The sequence below is a fragment of the Ixodes scapularis genome, unplaced genomic scaffold, assembly GCF_016920785.2.
Source record: "Ixodes scapularis isolate PalLabHiFi unplaced genomic scaffold, ASM1692078v2 PGA_scaffold4__175_contigs__length_147842914, whole genome shotgun sequence".
In the NCBI taxonomy this organism is placed as follows: domain Eukaryota; kingdom Metazoa; phylum Arthropoda; class Arachnida; order Ixodida; family Ixodidae; genus Ixodes; species Ixodes scapularis.
Window position 1 is genome coordinate 145271549 of NW_024609879.1, and position 26038 is coordinate 145297586.

At 43.0% G+C, this 26038-nt stretch overlaps 1 protein-coding gene across 1 annotated transcript in view; it reads right to left on the reverse strand.

Annotated features, from left to right (window-relative positions):
• Window positions 1-11478: 11478 nt before the first annotated feature.
• The window catches only part of LOC115319557 (venom metalloproteinase antarease-like TtrivMP_A), a 43088-nt gene continuing 28528 nt past the window's right edge, over window positions 11479-26038 (reverse strand). The window contains exons 12-14 of the mRNA XM_040211067.2: window positions 18228-18372; window positions 18027-18143; window positions 11479-11557 (exon numbers count right to left, since the gene is read on the reverse strand). Coding sequence (XP_040067001.2) covers window positions 11507-11557; window positions 18027-18143; window positions 18228-18372 — 313 coding nt within the window. The 3' untranslated portion in view covers window positions 11479-11506. The remainder of the gene's footprint in view (window positions 11558-18026; window positions 18144-18227; window positions 18373-26038) is intronic.

Below are 26038 nucleotides of genomic sequence, written 5' to 3' on the forward strand. Positions count from 1 at the left end.
TTTTTCAAGCGCCCTTTCATCTCTCACTAACAAAAACAAAAAAAAAACACCCATCTATCAAAAGGCCCACGCTTGACTCTGTTGCTTTGTGCTAAAGGCTAGACGCGTGCAAGTCGTGAAAGGTGAAGATACGCGTAACCACCGGACGTTTCCATAGTACGCTTGCCTGTAACACGTACGCAGATGGTGTGTTTTTCGCCTTCTCAAAAGTGGTCCCTCACTTTCCGCCGATGACATTATAGAAGCGTCATGCTTCTGCCTGTTGCGGTCCTGTCTGTAGCAGAACAGCGGAGGTGGATGCGGCAAGTACCCGTCCTTTTTCATGTCGCCATGCAACCAAACAGCCGATGCGGAGCGAAACAGTCTCGCGTTGGGACGCCCCGACGACAGCGACCCTTTGTGTCCGCTCACCTTTCTCGCCAGCCAACCGCCGAGATCGCGACCAGCTGCTTCGTTCGGTTTACCCGCACTTCTTACAACGGTGCGAAAAAGTGTAGGGTGGTGTACTTCCGGTCGTGCCTCGATGCACGTACCGGAAGTGCACTGACCTACCCTTTTTTTGCGCCGGTGCAGAAGCTGGAGGTAAATCCAAATACGATGTAAGCCCATCCTGGCAACCCTCGTGGAGCGGGAGCGAAAAGTGATTGCAGCGCCCCTGGTCTTTGCTAGCGGACGAATTCTCCACAACGCATTGGTGTTGCATATCTCCGTGCGAGGTGACAAATGAAAAAAAACAATTGTCACGGGTATTCGCAGCATTGAGCGCTAAAAAATAGGTGCCACCTCATGAGTGAAGGACGTTTTCTTCGCGTGGGAAAGATGTTGGAGCCTTCAGGCTGCAATATCAGGGCTCTCCTGAAGAAAACACTACGTCACAGCTTGAGTAAGCCAGGCAAAACACGAATGTACGAACTTTTGTGCTGTTCATTTTTTTCTTTTTAAAGGGCAACGTACAAAAATTTTAGTTTTCAGTATTGGCGAAACCATATCGTATTTGGTACATCGAACAAAGCTACAGTGTGTAGCAAAGACAGGTGGGGAAACGAGAGTCAATTGGGCGACCCGGTTGTGTCCCCGCTTCGGGAAGGTTCGTAGCGCTCCACATAGATGGCGCCACACAAAGAAGAAACAAAAATCGAAATATGAACATTATGTTTGCAGGCAACACTACCCACTGGCAATTTTTTTCGCAAACTGTGCATGAACCACGCGAGTTTAATCTAGCAAACTAATAATACATTTAATATATTAATGTTTCGCTCTTAGCTACGTTTTGTCCCTAGTTTGACACGACAATATAAAATATACAAAGGGGCGTGCAGCGCGACCAAATGAAGTCAATCCGAGAAGTGCGCATGAGGCGTGTCGTGAATGCCTCGATGGCTTCGATTCCACACCGACAGCTGACGAGTTTGGCGATCTAGCTCGTAACCTTCCGCTGTTTACCTGCCAGCAAGGTAAGTTTTAGTTCGCCTGGAAATAAAGCCAGCGTTACGCCGTCCAACTCCACTGCAGTCACACTTTGCCCAGCACGAAAGAGTCACCCGAAATCAACGTCGCCCGCGTTAAATTCCATAATGTTTCTTTCTTCGGGCCGTAACCCGATCTACACTTCCGGCCACAACAATAGCAACCCATACCTCAAGCATCTTGACCATCCCCAGGCTCCAAGACACGATGAAAAATGCCAGTGTTTTCTGCTCCAAGCGCGTAAACAAATTACAAAGCGAGTGGCTAAGAGTACGTCAGGCGTTTCGCAGACGACTTTAACAATGTCGGCCTCTCACTTGGCTTGTAAAGTGCAGTCAAGTTAAAGAAAATGTCGGTAGGTAGACGTGCGGTAATTTTATTTCGGCAGGATTTAGGAAATCCTACTTTAATCTAAAGAATATCGCAGACAAGGTGCGTTCTCTCGTAGAGTTCCGTTCAAACCCGAGTCCATCGACTTCCGGATGCCGCCGCTTAACATTTCATAAGCCGGAGCTATCTGCCGAGCGGAAGCCACCAGGAGGACATAATCCGGGCAGGGTTCACTGGTCGTTTCCCCAGCTGCCTATCTTACACCCTAATCGCGACTTCCGACACCATAACACAACGGTTGCTGTGACGCCATTTGTTTTCACTTCGATCGGTACCGCTTTTGACGCATGGGCGGGATAGGTCGATAAACACACCAGTCAAAGATGTGTCCTAGACGGCCGGTAGTCAAATGAAGGAGCACCTTAGTGGGAAGTTTTAGACAATCGTACCCAAGCTTAGCGCAGGTTAGCACCAAAATGTAGCGTTACCACATATCAGGCATGTAAGACACCACCGAAAATCAAAAGGCAATCATCTCGCGCTTCCGACGTCACCAGATGATGTCGCAGCTAACAATACGAGCAGAAAATGCTGTTCCTTGAAGAAGAAAAAAATAAAAACACTAATCATTTTTTGTTCTGAATTACATTGCAGATGTCATCCACTATAAAAAAAAAAATTACCCAAGCAGGCGACCGGTCGTGTCCGCTCGCGTCTCTTCGGCAAAGGCAATGATGAACTGACCTCCTCCGACAAGCGTTTACCACGGCACAAGCAGCACGTTGCTGGGGGTCGTTGCCCGACTTCGGGTCTTCTAAATCGTTTGCGGAATGGTGCATTCTACAAATGGCTTTATCTCATTCTACGGTCATTCTGCGTCGGTAGTCGTGGATAGGTTCCTTCAAGTCTACGGCAGAAACTCATCAAACCGGACAACCTCCTTATAATAGGGAGTAGTATTTCCCTCATACTGGTGAGCCCGCCCGTCTCATCCCTCAAAACTGCCCTCTCAACTTCTTTCTTTTTCTTTTTTTTTTTTGTGGGGGGGGGGGGGGGGAGAGAGAAAACACGAGTACGCTGCAGATAATCTTTTTAAAGAGTAATGTGCAATGAACGACGATCAGTGCTATCCGATGTTGAAAAAATAAGAAATTATACTCGATGAATCAAACGCTGAAGTATTGTCGTTACTGCTTTATGAACGATGCACAACTTAGCTCTCTTCCTGTCATGGAACGAACTGCGTACTTTCTCCCAACTGAGCTCGAATTTAATCCGCAACATGAACCGAAGAATTCCTTTAGTTTTCAACTAAACACACATTCTGCAAAAAAAAAAAAAAAAAAAAGACCGATGACCTAGAAGTCATTTTACGGCGGAGCTGTTAAGGGCTATACTCCGTTTCAAACATCGCGTGCAACGCTGGGAAAGCTACTGAAGTAGTGCGCATGAAAAAACACACAAAATTGTGTTACTCCGCGAGATTTCGTGGACGAGCGGTACAAGGCGCTGCTCCGGCGATGCCGGCGATGCCGGCGATGCCGACATCTCGGTGGCGGTGGTTCGAATCCACTTAGGGCGCGAAGGTTTTTTTTTTTTTTTTTTTTTCCTCGACCGATTTTTTGTGCAAGATTGTGCGTATTGCGGAAGTACATATTTCAATTCCTCTTTTCTTGTTGATTTTTATTTATAAGAAGGTAGACTAGGGGCTGGTGTTCCGCTCGAACTTGCGCCGGCCTCGTCAAAACGGAAGAGCGGTCGAGATCCAGGGCGTCTCTATTTAAAGCCGTTTATTTACATGGTAGCGTGAAAATCAGAGAGTACCTTGAGAGTGTGGTGGACGGTCCTTTATATAACGAATATTGTGATTAGGGGACCGCACTGCCATTGTTCAGACGGCTTGGCATTCCCTCACGTGATGTGACTTCATGGAAGTTTCCTTCAGAGTCAGAATACTCGCCGGTGTATGAAAGAAGTCATCCAGACGGCAGTATCTCGGTGCTCTGGTGCTGGCGCCCACATGAACCGGGAGTGATTCACAATAGACGCGTACACAACACACGGCACTCGAGATCAGGATCGAGTGTTGTTTCCTCTTCGAGGAAAGCAGGGGCCTCGGAATACATGTAGGCACGGGCATGTGCGTCGTTTACTTAGCCGACCAAGGTTAAGGTGCCTCAGGCAGACGGAGCCGACCATGGTTACGGTCCCGCAGGCAGAAGAACCCAGACACTTCGGAATGCAATCACGGGCACCGCCTGCTGTAAGGTCCCGCAAGCAGACGGAGCCGTAGGCACGATTCATCACCGACACAGTTCCTTCTTGAGGCTTGTTTCACTTTGAAGCCATAAGGCCGATTTCAACACCACAAATAACAGGTGGCAGTTCACAACACTGTCCGCGTGCTCGGAACTTTCACGTTACGAGGTCTTCGCTTCGGGGACGCCACCTTGCCAGACACTCCGGTGTCGTTACTGACCGTCTCCAGGACCTCACGGACCGACGTCTCCGGGAAACACGTTCTTGAACTCGCGTACACGTTGGCGATCACCTGCTTGCACTTTTGCGAGATCTTCACACAACGAATCTTCGAAAATATCCGAGCAGGAAAAGAAAGCTTCCCGCGTAAGACGCCATCTTCACGAAACCGGCGAGGCAGGGGCAGCCGCACAACCCGAAAACCCGAAGCGAGTGCGAGTGCCGCACGAACGAAAACGGAAAATAATTTGGAGTAGTTTACATTATATTTTCCTTTTTATTGAAAAAGAATTGGTGTTCCCTCGAAATCATAACGCCACTATTAGTTACTAGCTCCAAATATGTACACTTTTCGACTTTTTTTTTTTTTTCAGGGGCCGCACTATTTTGTGGAGCGAACGTAGTCGCGGTCGGCTGTGCGAACCGGCGCGCTAGCTTTGACTACATTGCACGCTATGTTTGAAACGGAGTATAGTTTCCCCAGGATCGTGTCCGGTACCAAACAAATGTCAACACCTGTGGTCGACACAACACTCCGGTTGCCGCTATCGCTCATAGATGGCGGTAGCTGTCCAGAGTGTTGTGTTTGTCGGTTGTCTGCTTACCGCCGTCGCTCATAGATGGCGGCAACCTTTCCAGCCGCGGCAATTAGACAACTGGTTGCTGCCGTCGCTCATAGATGGCGGCAACATTTCTTCGGAGAGAGAAGAGCGGGAACGGAAAAAGCGGCGATGTGCGCAGCAGCGCGAATGGTTCCGCAACCGCCGCGAGGCCGCTATCTCCTAAAGTTCCACTGCGTCCGGCGCTTCAGGTTCCCTTGCGAAAGAAAAGGATCGCTCACCTGGAAAGCCGCCGCCGAAGTTTTGTCCTGTTCTCCCCTTTTGTTTTCATCCTTGCTGCGCACAAGATTGCATAAGAGAACAGAAGCTTCCTTTTTCACCAGACTGAAAAGGCTGAAAGATTTTTCCCAGTTGAACTTCAGCTCTAAGCATGGTAATGTTGTCTGAAACCTGGAATACCGATAACGCTGATGCGTTTGCTCTACAGGCGTACATTAACTACTGTCTAAATCGCAGCGCGCGTCGGGGAGGGGTGTGTGTATGCTTGTAAAAGATAATAGAGACTGTGAGATAGTATCAAGGTTTACGTGTGAAACCCAAGATTATGAAGTGCTCACTCCGCGTGCAAAATCTAATATTTTTTATGTTGTTTACCGACCACCCAGTGGAAAATACAGGGTATTCTTAGATTTTCGGGAGGCATTGCTAGTTTATGTGAATGATAGTAAATACAACGGGATATGTGGAGGGGACTTTAATAAAGATAAGTCAGGCGATACCGACATGGCGGGAGAAATGGATGCAGTTGTAAAAACTAACGGATGCCTCAATGTAATAACTGAACACCCACGAATTACCGTATCCACCGAGACATTGATTGATCTCCTTTTGACACATTTTGAACCTCAAAACATTAAATCCTGGATTATATATTCCAAGATAAGCGACCAGCTTCCAGTGTTTCTTTCTGTAGCGGGTAAGTAAGATATCAAAGACAATTACAAAGGAAACCGCTTTTTCGAAAACATTTTCATAGAACGTTCAGACACATTTAGGCAAGAACTATTCTTCATAAGTTGGGATTCTTTTATTTAATTTAAAATATGCTAATAAATCGTACGATGCCTTTTGGGGGAATTTAAGCAATTGTACGCCTATCACTTTCCTTATAAGACTTCGAGATTATTAAAAAAAATACGTAATCCCTGGAGAACCCCAGAAATTGTAAAAGAAGTTCGTATAAAAAGTGTCCTATGTCAAATATTTCTAAAATTCTCGGGACATAATTGACTTTAACATATTTAAGTCTTTTCGCAACAAATTAACAAAAAGACTGCGCTCTGCAAAAGCAGAGTGTCTCGAAAGTTCATTTCTTTCCACATCGGGTAACAGTAAAACAACTTGGAAAAACTTAATTCAGCAATAAATCGAAATCTAGTGCCAAAACCAATTGAAACGCTGATAAAGGGTAGTCGGCATGTTCGTCGCTTAGAACTAGCCAACGAATTCAAAGACGTCTTTGTACATATTTCCTATTGCATAGTTTTCTGCACGTGTGGAGAAGCTTCTTTGCCTTCCAAGCTCACAAAGAGTAACTCAGTTTTTCTTAGCCCTACGGACGAAACTGTGGTAATCTCGAAGTACAAGCAATTAAAAAATAGCTGCAGTACGGATTGTAATAACATTTCGGTTCGCCCTATCAAACACGTAATAGATGACATAGCTCCTTGTTTGTCACATCAAAGTCAATAGTCAAAGCCAAAATGTGTTCTTATTTGAACACTGGATGTTAGATAATTACACTTATTCAGTCAGGGGTCCCAAAGTTTTCAAAAGAAAACTGTTGAAGGGACCCCTTGGTAATAAAGGGTTAGTCAGCGATCAAGTTAACACCATTATATATAAAATAAAAAACGAACACAATTGTGGTATGTACATAATCAACATATTAAACCAACCAATAATAAACCAATATTAAACATATCTTCAACAATTACTTAAAAACGGGATCGTTCCCAAGCGTATGCGAGTCGCTAAAGTGCCTGTTATATACAATAAAGGTAACAAATATGATCGTGGTAACTATAGGCCTATTTCTAACCTACCTATTTTTTCAAAAGGATTGGAAAAGCTATTGCATGATCGTTTGACAGTTTTTCTTAATAAACACGATATGCTCATTTCCAGTCAATTTTCCATCCGTAAAAATCATTCAGCTGAATCTGCTTTACTTACTCAAAAATAATCAATTTTACAGAACTTTGAAAAGAAAAAAATTGTACTCGGGGTTTTCATTTATTTCACAAAGGCTTTTGACCTGCTAAGCCACAAAATACTACTTCATAAACTCGAGAGCTACGGTGTCTGAGGACACGCTCTCTCTCTGCTCCGTTCCAAATTGCAGTACAGACATCAATACGTTAACATAAATGGACGCTGCTCAGAAGTATAACCTATTGTGTCGGAAGTTCCGCAAGGAAGTACGCCTTGGACCCCTTCTATGTAATATTTATATTAATGGTATAACCAGCATTGATTCGAACGCAAAGGTTGTTATATACGCAGATGCTACTACCGTGTTTTTCACAGATGATCAGACCGATGATATTGTAACTATATCAAAAGAACCTCCCTTCCTTTCCAGCGTTGTCAGTTACCATAGACAGTTCCAGAATATCGCACCTAAGCGCTTTGCGTGCTCAAGGAGATAGCGTCGTCGTCACTTGCGTACTGAAGCTTGGCTTTGAGCCTTCCGTTGAATTCACAAGACGCAAGAAGGTCAAAGATCGAGAGAGAGAAAGAGACAGAAAGAAACAGAGAGGGCTCCATTCAAGACTGGCCGCACGTTCCAAACCGCACGGAGCCCCAGGTGGGCGATGTGCGGCTCTCAAAAGCTGCGGCTACCGTTACCGCGACGTGGGCAGTGTCGCCACGACTAGCAAAGCGCACATAATAATACTAAATCATTTTATATAATTATTTAATGGTGGAGAAAGAGTGAAAAAGCTACTCACAGGCAGCTTGACAAGCCCTCGGCCCCCTTGCAGTGGCAGCAATGAAAATATTACAAACATCTTAGAGAAAGTATGTTACAAAATTAAAAGATTCACATTTTTCTTAAACATTAACTTAATCCTTTTACGTGGTAAACAAACAATATCAAAAAGAGAGCCAAAACACTCCAAAAACAGCTTTGTCAAAAAATATAAGTATCTAAAGAGTTTCTGAAGACATGTGTCATAGTGTAATTTCGACCGCGAACATGCTGCATCAAGCACCGAAAAAAGCAAGTAAACAAAAACAAAAATATTCACCTCATTGAAATACACAAACTATATCTTTCATGTTGAAAAATGTAAACACACTTTTAGCAAGCAGAACCTTATAGAACGACAAGTACATTGACCTTAGGTTGTATAATGTAGTACTAATCAAATCTATTTTGTTATCAATATGATCATTCAGAGTTTCGGGAAGGAAGTATTTCAGCATTTGTGTTCCGTAATTAGTTCTATATATATCCACCTTCCAGTGTTCGCTATAGCGGGTTGAGTAAGCGGGGTCGTTTCCAGTCAATGAAGGAAATGATTCTAAATTTTGCGCGTTACGTTTCAATCCTGATCGAACGCTTTGCCTTAACCTATAGGTATACAAATCAAAAATGTTTATATTTGAAGTCTCTTAAACAACAGCGGAACATGGCATTCGTAAGAGGCATTAGAAATAGAGCCCAACATTTTTTTTCTGCAATACATGATTTCTTTCTAGGTTGGTAATCGTGGTTGTGCCCATCACAAGTTAGCATTGACTAATCTGCATGTAAAACATAGAATTGTACGGTAAGAATTTAACTTTCGTAGGAAGTATGGAGCTGTGACGTCGTACCAGACCTACCAGACCGACTGTGTGCGCTGCTCTAGATGTTACAGAATCTATCTGCTTATTCCAAGTCATGTCCTCCGAAAACAATTTACTCCAGAGGTCTCAAACGAGTTTGTTAATTCAATAATGCATGAGTTGTATAGAACCTGTTTCCAAATATATATTACTTTATTTTTCGGGCGAAAAAGGAGTGCCTTGGTTTTTGCAGTATTCTCAAGAAGTTTCTCGACGCCCATTCGTGCAGTTTTAGCTAAACTTTCTAAACAGGAGCTGGATACAAAAAAGTGACCGAACGCTATAAAATCTAGTACGTGGGCAACGAGCTCTTGAAACACTCAAACATTCGACAAGTTGTTCTAGTGACAAATGACCCTAAGATGAATTGACCTCTGTGACGAATTGCCCTGCTACGAGTTGCCCTGTTACGCATTGTCTTTCGACGAACGCCCTTTTATCCCGGCGAACGCATATTCGATGAACCGGGGAGGTTGCATCCTCGGTCATAGAACTGCAAAGCTGCAGCCACACTGCTTGTGCATATCATGCAAAAGGCAGTGTGTGCTGCAGACAAAATTGTACTCGGACAGGCGTCAAGCACGGTAGAAGCCCTTCACAAGTAGGCATCGAAAATGCCTGCAGACACCCGTTGTGTGTGACGTCACACAAGGAAGGCCTCAGGGTCTACAGACCGTCTTTTGTTTGATAGATTCTCTGTGTGACAGCGACTTAAACTTTATAAGAAAACAAGCTGTGAAACGCGCTGCCGCGCGCTCACTTTTATCTAGGTTGTTATCGTATCTCCTTCAGGGCACTAATGCACCTCGAGGAGCAAACGGATCATGGTCATAACGTTTGCTCGCCTTTGAAGGAGACCTTGCGCGAATTAGATTTCAAGCGAGCTCACCCTCCAGCGCCAGCCAGCTTACAGATTGTACAATAGTTATACTTGCACTGCCTGCGTTACCTGATAGGCAGCAGACCGTCCCACCAAGTGCCGTGAGATCGCAGGCGTATACTTTTCTGAGTAGTTCACATTTTCCTGTAAATCGAGACACAGTTAGCCTCCGGTCGCAGGGTTTGAGGATAGCGACTTCCTTACCTTTAGACGTTTCGCCACATTCTTCTGGCGAAGTCGTGGCTTAAGAACCTGGAAATTCAGCCCCCATGGCCACCGAGTTCTTGCTTTAGAGCGGTGAAGTAGCTTCGACAGGTACGGGGGTGTCACAACAACGATACGTTACGTCCACGACTCCGCAGACGTTGTTTTCGGCCTCTTTCTCACAGGTGTCCGCCCTGTTTCGAAAAAGCTGATGAGGAGACTCGCAGCATCGGAGCACTGTGATCGGAGCGTCCTTCGCATAAAGGTTAGACACTTAACATTTTTATTTATAAAGCACTTCATGTTGATTTATGATAATTATCACGTACTACGAGGAACCTTCTAGAGAGCAGCTCTTAGGCATCCATTTTCGGCTTGAGCGCCGTCGGCGTAACCGCGCGGTGCTTTAAGGGAAACATCCCATACTGCACTGCGGTGACGCGCGCAGTGCATTATGGGACGTTTCCCATAATGTACCGCGCGGAGGGAGGAGGAGGAGGAATGAGGGGGAGGGGGAGAAGGATAGGGGAGGAGGGGGAGGTGGAGGAGAGAAGGGGAAGGAGCAGCAGAAAGGGGGTGAAGGAGGGGAGGAGGAGGGAGGAGGAGGAGGAGAGAAGAAAGAGGAAGAGGAGGCGAGGAGCAGGGGAGGAGTAATGAGAAGGGAGGAAGAGAGGGTACGGATGACGAGGAGGGGCATACCGACCCCTCCGTACCCTCCCCTCCTCGTCCTCCTCCTCAAGAGATGCGCTCTAATTCGACGCTACAGGAAGTTGTAAACGTCTTTCATTTTTTGTTAGAAGTTTATTTTGAAATAGGTGCAACGCGACTGTCGAGCTAACACAAGATTGGCTGCCGTTGCTCCGCTAAAAAGAGGAAAAGCTCCTCCCGTTGCCGGAGAACCGGACGCTCGCGTAGGGACTAGGTTCCACGTAGGTACGGCCGGGAAAGCGTAGATACGGCAGGGGGGCAGCGTAGCTTCTTCCGCTCTCCGGGGGTTGGCTCTTGACGTCTCAAAAAAGTGACAGACGCCAATCTCGCTTTGTCGTCACGGCATCAAAGAGGGCGGTTCCGCAATGCGCGCTGTTGACTGTTTACGCTCCTCCTACCCCTGTGTCACTTCTGTTTCTAGTTTCTCGAAAATCCAACATAGCTATCCTGCGACACTTCGAAAATTCCTCTCGGCCCGCAAAGGCCTGGAGTGACATAGATGAGAAGCCCTAGATGCCACTAAGGCCAATAAAAGGTCTCTACGCTGGAGGAGCACAGAAAGGCCATACTGCACTACATCAGGGAGACGGGAATCCATCACCTCATCTAGCTTTCGCCCATCGTCACAGATTTCCCTAACCCTCTGGCCCTTCAAAACCCTATTCTTTTTCCTCCTGAGGTGTACAACTCCAAAGTCTGTGAACCCTTATATGATATGAAGACATTCTTCTCTCCCTCTTTTTCTTCGGAAACCGCAACAAATTCTTTATAAAAATATAATAGCCATTTTTTCATTGATTTTTAGGCTGTAAACCGACCAGTCATTTTTCAATAATTACAGTAAAACAAGTGTATTGCTTCAATTTGTTTATTTACCAGAATCTTATAATATCTTAAACATGCTATTTTCATCATGAAGCACACCTGGGAAAGAGGCAGAATTCGTGTTCTAAATATATTTTGATTACACTTTTTCGACTTAGTAGTCATACTTCTTTTGTTTCTTCCGGCAGTTGCCGTTGATGCAGACCTAGAAAAAAAAAGGACGATACACTGTTAAGTTTTATTTCCAGATTCAGTTATAAAGATCTGAACAAATACTTACCAAGCTCTCTTCAACCGTAATTTATTTTCTCTCACTTTCTCTCCATATCTCTACCTCTATTGTTTTTTAATCCTAGACACTTATATTTTTAGATCAGTACACGAACCAAAAAAACAAGAATAAAGGCGAGGCAAAAAAGCTTCTATTAAAAAATAATAAACGCACCATAACTCTCCAGTTTTATGATTGTGCACCTTATTAATTTGTATTTTTTTTTATTTAGTAGCCATAGGCTCTTTTAACCTATATGTATTTACCACTTATAAGAAATTCTGACGCGACAACCAACTCCTTGAATTCACGCACGATATACATAGTAACATGGAACTAAACACCCAGACCGACGCCATTTTCTTAAATTTCTCCAAAGCGCTCGACCACGTGCCGCATTGCCGTCTAATATCTAAGCTCTCCCCCCTTCGCATTGACGACTTAACTCTTTCCTGGATTCGAAACTTTCTCTCCTTAATACAGCAGTTCACCACAGCAGGTGAAGTTTACTCGGAGCTCTCCGATGTAACCTCCGGGGTGCCACAAGGTACTGTCCTAGGTCCTCTTTTATTTCTAATATACATTAATTATCTTTCGCAGTCACTAACATCCTGCGTACGTCTTGTGGCTGACGATTGCGTACTGTACAGAAAGATCAACAACCCTGACGACCACTTATATCTCCAAAGTGATATTGATCGGGTAGCCAACTGGTGCCACAAATGGCAAATGACCCTTAACACTGCAAAATGTGAACTTGCTTCCTTCACCCGTAAACGCACAAATTCAGAGTTCGCATATTCACCCAACGATTCGCCCATCATCGTTGTTTCTGCTTATCAGTACCTCGGTGCTGAACTAACTTCTAATCTTTATTGGGTTTCCCACATTAACATGATAAACACTAAAGCACACCGCACCCTCGGTTACTTGAAACGCAATCTGAAATCTGCACCCTCTCACCTCCGCAGATCACTCTATGAAACCTTTGTTCATCCAAAACCGGAGTACGCCGCCGTTATCTGAACTCCTCACCAAAACTATATTATTAATCAAATCGAATCCATTCAAAACCGACCTGCCCGCTTCATTTCTTCATCATATGGGCGATTCCACAGCACGTCACTAATAAAGCAAGATTTTTCTATCTGTCTACTGGAAACTCGACGTAGCGTTACTCTCCTATGCTTAATTCACCAATTATAGCACAGCCCAGGTGGGACGTGGCTTTTGCATTTGGAGCCGCTGAACAAGGAATCACGTAACCTTAGCACTAAGAGTTTTAAACGCATCTTTGGGACATCATTTTCATTCAACACTTCTTCCCGGCCACGTGCCATCAAACTCTGGAATGATCTTCCTGATTGTGTTTTTTTTTTTTTTTTTTTAGTTTCCGATCCAACACTTCGTCGTTCAGAGTTGACCACACGTATTTTAGCTAATTAAAAATGTGTAACGATGTTATTTCCTTGTGAACTGGGCACTGCGTCTGTATTTTGCATTACTCGAGGTGTTAACGGACATGTAATTTTGTTTTTGTTGGTATTGTCATTGTGTGCTTTATGTCACCCAGCTGTGCAAAAGTTTGGTTTATTTTGATACGCGCATTGCGCTTAATGGTTTGTATGGAGTTGGCGTGCTCACTGCCATTCCTTGTCCATGTTATTCAGATCGTATAGCGCCCCCCCCCCCCCCCCCCCGTAATGGCGATAGGGCTTTGAGGTATTTTGAATAAATAAATAAATAAATATTGCAACGAATGACATGGTGAAACAAAAAATTACTGGAGAAACTGAACGTTTAATAAGGCTAACTTGTGGCCAAAAATAAAAAAAAAGAACAGAAGAAAGGAGAGCGTCGCGGGCGTCGAAGTCGGCGTGACAGCAGAGTCGAACTCTGCATGGGGCGAAATTGACTCCGGCTGGGCACGCGGAGCCCCTTTTGCACACGCGTGGGCTTCTAGAACAATCGGCGTAGAAGGTACGGCGTGTAGAACATTCTACCCTCAAATCAGCCCCAACATGGTTCTCGAATTTACCAGAACATCACATTAGAGTCAACAAAAACAAGTACCCGCGGCCAGGAATTGAACCCTGGCTTTTTGCGTGAAGGGCACGCGCGATAACCGTTAGGCCACGAGTGCACTTCCTACTTGGTCAGCTGCGCTCCCGGCAATAAATAAATAATAAGTTCCACTTCAAGGATGAGCAGTATTAAAGATGCAAGTATTTGAAAGACGTCTTCATGTACTTTCAATATTTCGCATTTAAATATATACTCGCCGATGGCTCTGTCAACTGAATTTAAAAGCTAACAATTTATTATAATTGAAATACGTGTATTATAAATACTGCTCAAAGTGCAATGTCATGCACTTTTATTCGAAAACAAATGCGACAGTGGAATTTTTTCGCAATAGGAGTCATATGCGAAGAGCATAAAACATTCTACGCTTTGCGCATAGTAAACATAGAAGAACAAAAAAGAGAGTAGAAAGTAGAAAAACAAGGATTTCAAAGATGAGTACAATTATTGACTTTTTGGTTGAGTGATATGATTTTCTAAAGCCGTCGAATTAATGGTAGCTTTGAAAACGTTTTCACGCGTCAACTACACTTTTGAAATTATTCTCTCACTGAATTGATTGCTTTTCCTGATATTGTCACGGGTAGTGACAAAAAATAAAAATAAACAGGAAGAAATAAACGTTTAATGTGGCGAACTTGTGCCAAAAATAAAAGAGTACAAAAGATAATAATAGAGCGTCGCGGGCGTCGAAGTCGGCGTGGCAGCAGAGTCGAACGCTGGGGCGAGACTGAATCCTTTGTCAGGCGGAGCCGCTTTTGTACACGCGTTGGCTTCTGGAGCGTTCGATGTAGAAGGTTCGAGGCGGAGAACATTCTAACCTCGAATCAGCTAGACGGTTCTCGAATTCACTAGAACATCACATTACAGTGTAAACAAAAATGCGTAGCCGCGGCCAGGAATCGAACCCTGGCCCTTCGCGTGGGAGGGAAGCGCGATAACCGTTGTGCTACGGCCGCGGTGCCTACTTGGCGCGCGGCAATATTGCACCTGTCTAACAATATGACAGATTTTATTTTACAATTGCAATTTTTTATCTCTTCTATCTTTGTATACTATCTCGACTCTACATTTCTATTTTGGCACAATATTTCTTTCTATTTGGTTAAATTTAATTCTAAGATGTCCGTCTAGAAAAAAAGTATTTGAAAAAAACTGCCTGAACTTAGGGAGGAAACGCAGAGAGAAAACGGGAGAGATGAGATGAGACGGCTGACTACCAACGAGTTTTATTGAAAACTTCTTGTTCCTTATGCTGTGGCGTCCTCCAGCAAAGGCATATTTTAAAAAAATGTAAAAAATAATCAAGAAAGCATTTTTTTTAAGTAGGGAAGAATACATTTGTCTACGCGATCCTAACGTAAGGTAAGAAAGGGTCGTCGCGACTGGTGTCAGCGCTGGGGAATACGCCTGGCAAGTTTGCAATTGCACGCGCCGCCCACATGAGCGATACGCGCTTGGCGGCCCAAATATCCTAGTTTGACGTCACGCCTGCTCGGAGTTTTTTGCGTTTTTTCGCGTTTAGTTACATTTCCGGGGAAACCGAACGTGTAATTCAGATACACGAGATAACAATACGCCAGAATTCACCTCTAACTTTTTTTTCAAGCAGTGTTTCAGTTTTTTTTTTTAAGGGGGACGGGAGCTGGCAATTGGCTTTCCATCGCAGAAATTGCCAGTGCAGAGCAGCTTTCGATGACATCACCATCTTAGCTAGACACTAGATTCCTCAGTCCCACGAGGTGCTGGAGGCACTTGCCTTCGAAAACCACGCCGACAATTGTGTCAGCGCACCGTCTATTTGTCTACACCATTCAGAAAAACGATTTCATCGGTGTGTTACACCCAACGTATGGGCAGCATGAGCTGGAGTGGGACAGTGCAGACAAAATGTTTTCCACTCTTCTTTCTAAAAACAAATTATCTCTAGAGTTTTCTTTTGTTCGAAATGACTCTGCTGGAGGATGCCCTAGCATAAAGAAGAAGTTTTCACTACAACTCGTTGGAAGTGAGCCGTCTCGTCTCATCTCTCCTGTTTTCTCACTACGTCTCTTCACCAAGTTCAGGCTGTTTTTCCAAGTATCCACACACACGCTAAACTCATCACCGTTACTTTGTAAAAGTACTTAACAATTATCACATGCCGTCGTTGCATTTGTTTGTTTATTTAAATACTTTCTCTGGAATGTTTAACTGAATTTGTAACTAAATAAATTTTGTCGAAGTGTTTGTGCTTAAATACATTATTCCAGATATATTGCCCATTTCTGTACGCTATTAGATATTTTACCAGGGTTGGCGACAATTAAACAAAATATATTCCTATTCTTTTTTGCACATGGGCCAGAATATTTAGTTCAGCAAAAATTCTAATTAAATACTTTTAGTGAGGGTTTTCATATCCAGCTGTAAACAAAAAAATCAACAAATATTTCCCTAGAACCTATGAAAAAAGATAAATAAGCCATTGCTATTCAGTTTTATAATGTATCATTAGGTAACACATATTTTAGAGTGTGGTTTAATAATATTCGCTTGCCGAAAGATCAGTTCCAGGATGCTTAATGTTTTACCAAAGCTTTAACGAGGACTACACAGAACAAATTCATATTTATTTTTTGTGGACGAGCCAACAGATTTGTTTGAACAGAAAGTTCTGAATGAATACTTATATTATTGGTTTTCCTAATACGAAAAATACAAGTTAAACATTCTTTCGAGGAAATACAAAAAAACATAAAAACAATCCAATCAGTTTGTTAAAAGCCTATGAAATAAATTTTCTTACGACTCTAGCTTTATATTTTCACTGAGTTTTTGTTAAACCATGTATTTAAAATATCTTATCAAAGCGTTAAACAATCAAGTAAAACAATTCTTTGTTTGTTAATGGTCTTTAACGCTTTTGTAAATTATTTGATAACGTGGAACCAGGGATATGCAAAATATATGCAAATATGGATCGAAATACAAATACAAAATACTTCGTCAAAAATGTATGTAATTACAAATCTAATTACATTTCCAAAAAAGCATTTAAGTACAAGATACAAATACAACCAAATGTATTTGGTCTCCTCCAAATACTTTCCTCAAAATTTGCGTCAGCGACTTCAGGGCACCTGCAACGGGTTTCTGGGTATCTCATTTTAATTTTGCATCGCACACTCGGGAGTTAGTGTGCGAGGCTCTAGTAAGGTAATAGAAATATAATCACAAAAAATGTAATCAGCTTGGACGTAATCGGTGATAAAAGTACAGACCTTCAAGCAGCGTTTCTTGTCGCTTACATTTTGGTATAGACCAACAAAGACCCGAGACGACCGAGACGCGCAGCACTAGCTAGAGCATTTGTTATTGTTGCTACTCGCACCAGTTACGAAAATCTGGACGACCCGCGCATTTAGAATGTTCCAGGCAAAAATATGGATGGAAATAAGGCTGAAAAGCATCACAACTTGTCACAGGCACTTATTTAGCCAGTCTGCCTGTGAACGTCGATTTCGTCACTATTCTTGCCCTGGACTAGCAACGTAATCACAAAGTCACTAAACGCTTGTGCTTGATTGAGAGACGCTGCATTCGGTGCAGAACGTAGTTTTCTTCCTGCTCTGGACAGTGACAATAAATTTGAGGGATGTATTTTCGCCCACAAAATTGTATTTAATCACAATTCTATTCGAAATTTCCACGTTTTAGTTTTTAAATACACACGTCAAATACATTACCCAATTTGTAATTAAATACAAATACAAAATACACAACGTATTTGAAATACTGCCCATCCCTGCGTGGAACGTATGTAAGAAAGCGTGTAAAAAACGTTTTTTGAGAACCTAAAACAAAATTAACAAATCATCCTTATAAGATTTTGTTAAGAGTGCGCATTGCACCGCCATTTCCCTATTAATGATTTTTTTTCGAACTACATTCTTGGCTTGCAGAAGGTTCAAAGCTTCAGAGAAATTGGCTTTCTTCAGGTCTAATGTGTTCGGTTTCTATCGTTCTTCCACTTACCAGTTCCATGTTTAGAAAACACCATCACGTAATACGTTCATAAGACCACAAAGAATGGTTCGCACATTCGCGTTTCAGTATGACTGACGGCGTTGAACCGGTGGCGACCGCTGCCACGAAAGAAGAGACTAGCGCCGTCGATTGAACAGCCCTTCCACTTTTCAGTCGCGTATATTCGCCAGTGTGCAAGTGCGTCGTTTTTTCGAAAGCGGTTACAAGTAGTTCTCATGTAGTCAATCACACTCATAGGCCGATGCCTGAACCAGCCTTGATGCTCTAAAAGATTCACGGGAGCACTTACATATCCGTTGTCATTGCATGGTGTGCCATCAGTTACGTAAAGTCCTAGATGTGTGTCGTAGCCGTGTACTCGTTCTGGCATAAAACACTGCATTTCGCAATTTTTAATTCCCAAATCCTGAAAAAGAAACAAAAAGAACAAGTTCAATAGAAAGGTGGTAAACTTCGTGTTCTTCCATTTAAGAAAGATATATATATATACCCTCATGAAGTAGGTATCGTCCACCTCTGGAAATCCCTTCTTGCATTGAGTTGTTCTCGACACGCCCTCTCCGGGCAACTTCTTAGTCACTTTGTCTAATCTAGATTTGGCGTTTTTCTCGTGGAGGCATTTTCCTATGGACGACCTGGTAAGACGAATGCTTTTTTTTTATTAAGAATTAATCAGACAGTAAACCGTGAAATGCGAAAGAAGGACGAACATTTAGGAGAAAAGATGAACTCGCGAAGTTCACTGCGTCGAAATTGCAGATGCGATTAGTGATCAATGTATGGTCAGTTATATTTTTAAGCGTGAACGTTTATACCAAAATCAAGAAAAGAGTCAAAGTACAGGCTAGCTGGTGGAAGTCAACCATTTCGTCGTTTACCCTGAGACTGGGTTTTTTTTAGAAGAGCTGCTTTTCTAAAAAAAAAACGGTCTCAGGGTAAACGACGAAATGGTTGACTTATACCAAAATCACCTCTTTCAAAATCAAGGAATCTTATATTTCGTTTGACTACATTAACAAGGTCCACCCTCCCTTGAGAAGAAAAAACAATTTTGACAGTTAATCCTAAAAAAATGTGAGGACTTCATTGAGCACTGGTGTTTGTTGCCCGGTACAAATGTCTTACATGTGTCGTATAAATTACAAACAACCGTACACTTTTCTTAATCTGGGGACTATCGAAAGCACGCATATTTAAAGCGCAAACGACAAGAACAAGTGGTAGGACCAGCGCTACTGTCACCTGACGTTTTAATACTTCAGTAGTGAAAAACAGGGACATGAGTGATGCGATAACTCAATAAACAAAAAGTTGTCGCATTATTTTTTTTAAGTGCAAGAAAGAACGTTTTTGTAAATCATATAAATAAATAAAATATGAAGGCTTAAAAAATCTTAAAACATTCTTCCAGGAAATGTTTCGTGAGAAGAAGTTGAGGTAGTTAATTTGTTTATCAGACAGCAAGACGGTGCACGTACGCACTTAAGCTTTTATGGTTGGAGCCCCATAAATATTTCTGATGTTCCGGTTATGGTATCGCTTAAGGACTTTTGTCTGGCTAAACACTGAGTTGCAACCGCAGTCTCTGACGTGTATAGCTAGGTGTCCAGCGGGCGTCGACTTCAGTGAAAAGGCATGCCCTCGCAGACAGATGTTAATTAGGGTGTCGAACCGGTACCGAACCGAACCGAAAACCGGAACAGAACCGTTATTTTTAGCCGAACCGGAACTGAACCGAACCGAAATCTTCGCCGCCATCTTGGAACTGAACCGGAACCGAACCGAAAAAAAAATATAACGGTAACCGGTTCAAAACGGTTCAAGGTAATATTTTTTTTCTTCTTTGCTAGTATCACAAAATGAACATATGGGAATAAACAATTGGCAGCTGTATTTATATCTGTTGATCGAATCGTCATATACATAATTGCAACGTATGATAAATTGTGGGTTTTCATGGCACCTTTGTTGTCACTATGATTAACCATGTGTCAAGTTGTCACGTGACGTCATGGTGTCAATACATGTTGTCAAGTAATGTCACGTGGCCTCGTGACGTCACGTAACTCACTGCGTTAAATCGATTTAATTTGAGGAAGTCACTAGATGTATTAACCTTGTTGACATCATGACGTAACATGACATCACGATTTCGCACCGAGAGTCACGTGACACCGTGACGTAAGCGATTTTCATAACCCCTAGTCGAGTGCTCGGGTTCATGTCAATCAGCATGGCCAAACATTCAGGTAACGGCTCATGTCAATTAGATATGATAATCAATAGCCCAACACTAACAATATATTAAGCTCAGCCCAAGCTTTTGCTTTGCAAACCCTTGCAGCCTAGGGCATGACTGTGATGAACACTGGCGGTATATAATTAGGGTCAGATCACGTGGCCGCTTGTTCAATTTGCGAGTTGAGGAGATATCGACAGCTGTCTCTGTCCTTTATTTCCTCTGCATCAGTTATTAGGGAAAAACTAATGGATGTTTCCGCAACCTATCAACGTCACGGGTTATTTCTTAACACTATTTATTGAAAGTACAAAATAAAAAAATGTTGCAAGACCAATTTTACATTATTGAGGCATTGAAACATTTTTTCGTTGTTGCTGAAGTATATCCGAAAGATGTCCCTGAGAATAGAAGTTTTGAAATGACTAAATGCGACCTATTAATATGACGTTACATAGAACTACACGTGTGTACGGAAGGAATACCTAAAAAAAGAAGATGTTTTAGTGACGTGAGAGGAACAGCCGAACGTTGGCAGTCGCTGTAAGTCTCACACGAGCGTCGTTCTCAAGTTATTGCCCAAGTTTCGACCCCTCTGTATTTTGTTTAAATGAGCTATAACATATTTCTATACGTTACTAAATACTACTCAAAATCAGTCCCTAACGTTAATAACTGATTGAACTTGGCTTTGCTCTTTTTTCTAGGCAATGGTAGTCGCCGAAAAAAATTAGAGAAATATGAGCATCGTTCATCCCCTCAACTCGGAGCCAGAAGCGGCCACGTGGCCTGGTGCCTATCTTATGCCGCCAACGTTAATCATACCCCCGCGCTGGAGTTTTAAAGGAAGAAAACGCGTGCTGGAGCTCCAAGCATTTTTAGAGTTCGACTATTCTCATCACCACAGTGGTTGGACACGAGCCACTACCCAAGTGTCCGCCGAGGCATTGATTGTTACGAGCCGATGTACGGTGCTCACACAGTTCTCCTGCCCAATCCATGAGTCGCGCTCGACTGTCGACAGGCGGGTGGTTTTGATCCCACAATTACGACATCAATGTTTGAGAAGCGAGACTAAAAGAAATAGTCTCGTTCAATCCTCGCAATTTCACCGCGACAAAGAAGCTTCTGAATCAGTGGCGCCCTGTACGAGTACACTTGGACCAGGGGACCAGTATGCCTCGGAAAAGTCATAAACATTCCAACCTCATATCGTTTCATGACCCCTTTAAACTTCACGGGGTGCAAGATAAAAGCAATGAAAGGTTGCGGTTAACAAGTGTCAAATAAAATTGTCGAATTAACAGACACAAACGAAGGAGGCATTTCCTCAGGAATACTTTCAGCCTTTCCACTCTGGTGAAGAAGGAAGGCCAGAAATGCTGTACTATGGTGGGAATGAAGTCATGGCCGGCCGCAAGTCGGCAAGCCAGACTGGAAAGGCTGGAGGGGTTGCCGCCATTTAGGAGCGACGGTGGCAACCAAACAACTGGCAAGCCGGCTGTCTGGTTGCCGTTGCCATTTATAGATGGCGGTAACGCATGACTAGCCCTTAACAGCACCACTGTATAAATAAGTGTGTCTGTGTGTGGGGCCGGGGGGGGGGGGAAGGGGGGGAATTTTAGAAACATACTGTGTTGTAAAGGTTCCTCTTCCCTGCATCTTTGGTGCAGACCAAAAAGCGTGACCCTGGAAACTACTTTGATTGGAAAAGCGCTCTTGCCAAAAAGCACGTTTTTGTCGTGCCAGACGCTGGCGCCGTTCCTCACGACGATGCGCTAAGAATAATAATACTAGCCTTTCAAATACTTTGCTTTCACTGAGCTTGCACCTCCTGCAGCGTGCCTTTTGCACCGTCGAATTTGACTTTCCCAGCAAGAAGGAAGCAGAATGACCACCAGCCTATAGTGTGATAACGTCACGTGCATACCATGCTAAATAGTTCAGCTCTCTGGTGAAATATGATGTTCGCAACGCTAGCCATAGATGTCGTAATTGTAAATTTGTGAAGTATTTATAGCAGTCTCGCGATGAGATATGGCAGCCTAGAGAAATGTTAGAACGCATGACTATTCTAGCATAGTGCTGTAAGGTGAGGGCCCAAAAAAAGTGCAGGTAAAACCGAATATAACATTTGCCTCCCGAGGCAGTATTTCAGAAATTTCGAGCTCATGCAAGCTGATGGAATGTAATATACTAAGATTTCAAGAATCTTTGTCTGTCCTTCGCGCTATTTATGTAAAATCATGAATATCATTGCGTGCATCTTTACGCATCTCTTTTTGCAGCAAGGCGTTCTGGAAGGGATTATTTGGAAAACATAACATTAATTATTTCTCTCTTTTTGAACATTTCGTGTATTTGACTTCCAATTCATCATGTGAGCATAGAGTCCTTTTTAGCGTACCCTGCAACCCGATGTTTCACACTGCCAATCAGCAAACAGAAAAACACTTTTACGTAGACTCCACAGCTCGCGTAGTTTCGAGTATCGTCCTTCCGCGTCGGTCTCAAGCGGTTATGTGAACTTAATAAAGTAAAATTTTTTTATCAATATAAAAAATATTGAATTACAATGCCCCCCATATTATTGGAAAGCGGTTCTGCCAATCTTTTCCGGTGTTTTTATCCTTGACAGGGACGTTGTAAGTGATATGGGACGGCCTTACATACATTTCTGATTTTGAAGCTAATTTAAATAACTATGTGTTCCTCACACATATAACTTCTCAAACATATAGAAGTCTGTTATTGCCTTTTCTATCTGGTGAACATTAGTTTTATGTGTCTGTGGGCTGGACGAAAAGAAGGGATTCGGAGCCGGCACACTCTCCGACATGCAGTTAACGCTGCTCCTAATGCTGCAGGTCTTGACCGTGCATGGATCAGCCGCATTGTTCGACGCGGGATCTGCGGAGGCAGTACTCCCTTACTTGCCCAAGCCATCTTCAACCACGTCACCAGGACTGCATGTGTCGGCAAGCCACGACGGAGCGACAGTCATCGCTGCTGATAACCCATGCCCGGACAAGCCATTCGCTACGGATCTACAAATCGCCTTTAACCAACGTGACCCACGTGATCCGACCCAAAGCTACATAAGGGCTGGCGACTTTGGCTTCGTGGGATTCGGAGCCGGCACACTCTCCGACATGCAGTTAACGCTGCTCCTAATGCTGCAGGTTAGTCCTTACTACCCTACCCAAGTGCAAAAACTGTTGTGCACTTTGCCGGCTCCTCCCACTACTCCAAATGTCGATGACTTTATACATAAGCGGACGCGCCTCGTATTGTCCCGTAGACGTTTTCGCCTTTTTGTAAACCCTGCTTTTTACCTCATTTTATTGCTGTTGCTCTCCGGTGACATAGAGCTAAACCCTGGTCCCCTCACAGAATTCGAAATGGAATTACTAAAATCCCTACAAAGTGGTCAAACAACTATTATGCAGAAACTTGATAGCATTGACCTCAGATTCGCAAAGCACGAAACCATGATGAAAGAAATGAAAGATAAACTTAACAAAACCGAGGGCCAGATAGAGAAGGTTAATAAATTACTGTCAGTTCAAGAGAATCAAATTCGGCAACTTTCTGAGAAAGTCCAGGAGTTACACAACAAGAATGTTGACCTTGAAAATAGAAGTCGGAGACAAAATCTAGTTTTTTACGGAATCGAAGACAACAGTCACTCCGAAACATGGAATGAGTCAGATAATATTGTCAAAGAAATCTGTAAACAAAACCTGGGAGTTGAACTTAAAACCATAGAGAGGGCGCACCGCGTTGGCCATTATAACCCAAAGTTCAAGCGACCAATCATAGTGAACTTCGCTTCATATAAAGAAAAACAGAATGTTTTGTTAAATGCCAAAAAATTGAAGGGTTCGCCTTACAGCGTTGACCAGGATTACGCTTTTGAGACTCGAGCCACGCGGAAGAGGTTGTGGGAATACGCGAAAGAAAAGAGGAAAGATAGTACTAACCAAGTGAAGCTAAATTTTGACAAACTAATCATTAATGGGAAGGCTTTCACGTGGAATAAAGAGACTGAAGAAGTTGTTCCAGTAAAGAACTACTGACGCCCAATCAAGCCGAAGAAATGTATCCGACATGAACTAATCGCTGTCATAGTCAACTGCAGAAGTATTGTAAATAAAGTTGATAAATTTGCTGGACTTATCGAATCCGTAAAAGCTGATATTATTTTCGGAACTGAGTCGTGGTTGAGACCTGACATCGCTGATAGCGAGGTGTTTTCGAGAGATTATAGCGTTTATCGTAAGGATAGGACTCGTCTCGGGGGCGGGGTTTTTCTACTGATTCATTCTTCATTAAACTCATCCTTACTAGATCTGGGGCACGTTGACGTCGAATCGATATGGTGTAAAATCACCTTAGCAGATAGTTCCTCGTTTGCAGCCGGTGTGTTCTACCGACCACCAGATTCTAATTTAAACACATTACAATTACTACATGAGATAGTTTCGGAGGCCTCTGGTCAGACTTTTGTACTTGCTGGTGATTTTAATTTGCCGGAATTAATGTGGCAAAATGAAATGTGCCAATGCAAGGTAAACAGCCGCGCTAACCTGGAAATGAAAAGTATTGTGGATACATTTGGGCTCTCGCAATATGTGAACGAACCAACTCGAAATGATAATATCTTGGACCTTTTGTTTTGTAGCTCTCCTAGCTTTGTTAACTCTGTCGTAACTATCCCAGGCATAAGTGACCACCATGCTATCGTTGCGAGTATAAGAACAAAAACCAAGAGGCAAAAATCAAACGCGTCAAGGAGGGTGTTTTTATTCGAAAAAGGTGATTACAGTAATATCTCTAAGGCGCTCCGTGATCATCTGCCTGTTTTTGAGCGCCTAGCTGAGGATTCTGACGTCCACAAATTATGGAGCCTGTTCAAAAGTAAGCTGCTTGACCTTGTCGAAAAATACATCCCAAGCATAGATTCCACTAGGCTTAAGAAACGAAAGAAACCATGGATGACATCAGCTATTCTTCGATTAAGGAAAAGAAGGCGAGCATTTATTAGGTACAAGAGAACCAAAAGTGATACGCACTTGCAGAAGTTATCGGAGATAACACATGAATACGATTTGAATGTCAGAAGCGCAAAGGCACAATATTTCGAAAAACTCAGCGACTGCATGAAAACTAACTCTAAACTTTTTTGGAAATATATAAAGAATTGTGGTTCGGATCCCGTGGGTATCAGCGAAATTGTGCAAAATGGCCAGGTAATTTCAGATGATGCAGAGAAAGCCACGTGTTTAAATAATTACTTTCAGTCCGTTTTTTTGGCTAAATGCAGTTACCAAAGTATTTCATACACTAGCGGTGTTCCCGAAATGCCACCAGTCGAATTTAGTGTAAGTGGCATTGAAACCTTATTGCAGAACATCGATGAAACCAAAGCCAGTGGTCCCGATGGCATCTCACCACGCGTTTTAAAAAGGTGCGCTCAGGCAATCTCGCCCTATCTATACTTAATTTATTCCCAGTCGCTGGCTACGAGCGTTCTACCAGATGACTGGAAAGTTGCTCACGTTGTACCTATCCACAAAGGCGGTCCGAAGAAGGATGTCTCTAATTACAGACCTATTTCATTGACGTCTATTTTATGTAAGATTATTGAACACGTTTTTTATTCACAGATAGTGTCTCACTTAAACGCAAACAATTTGATTATCCGTGAGCAACACGGTTTTTGTAAGGGATTGTCTTGTACAACACAGCTTGCGGAATTTTTTCACGAATTAGTATCTGGTATTGATGAGCGCAGACAAACAGATTGTATTTTCTTAGACTTCCGTAAAGCATTTGACACGGTTTCACACTCGCTTCCTCTCCAGAAACTTAAGATATTTAATTTAGATTCAACTGTTATTAGGTGGATTGAAAGCTATTTGTCCCAGCGGCGTCAATGTGTGGTTTTGAACGGCAGGCAGTCTGATTACGTTGATGTTACATCTGGAGTCCCCCAGGGCTCCGTCTTGGGACCCCTTTTGTTTTTAATTTATATTAACGACATTTCTAGCCAAATAACA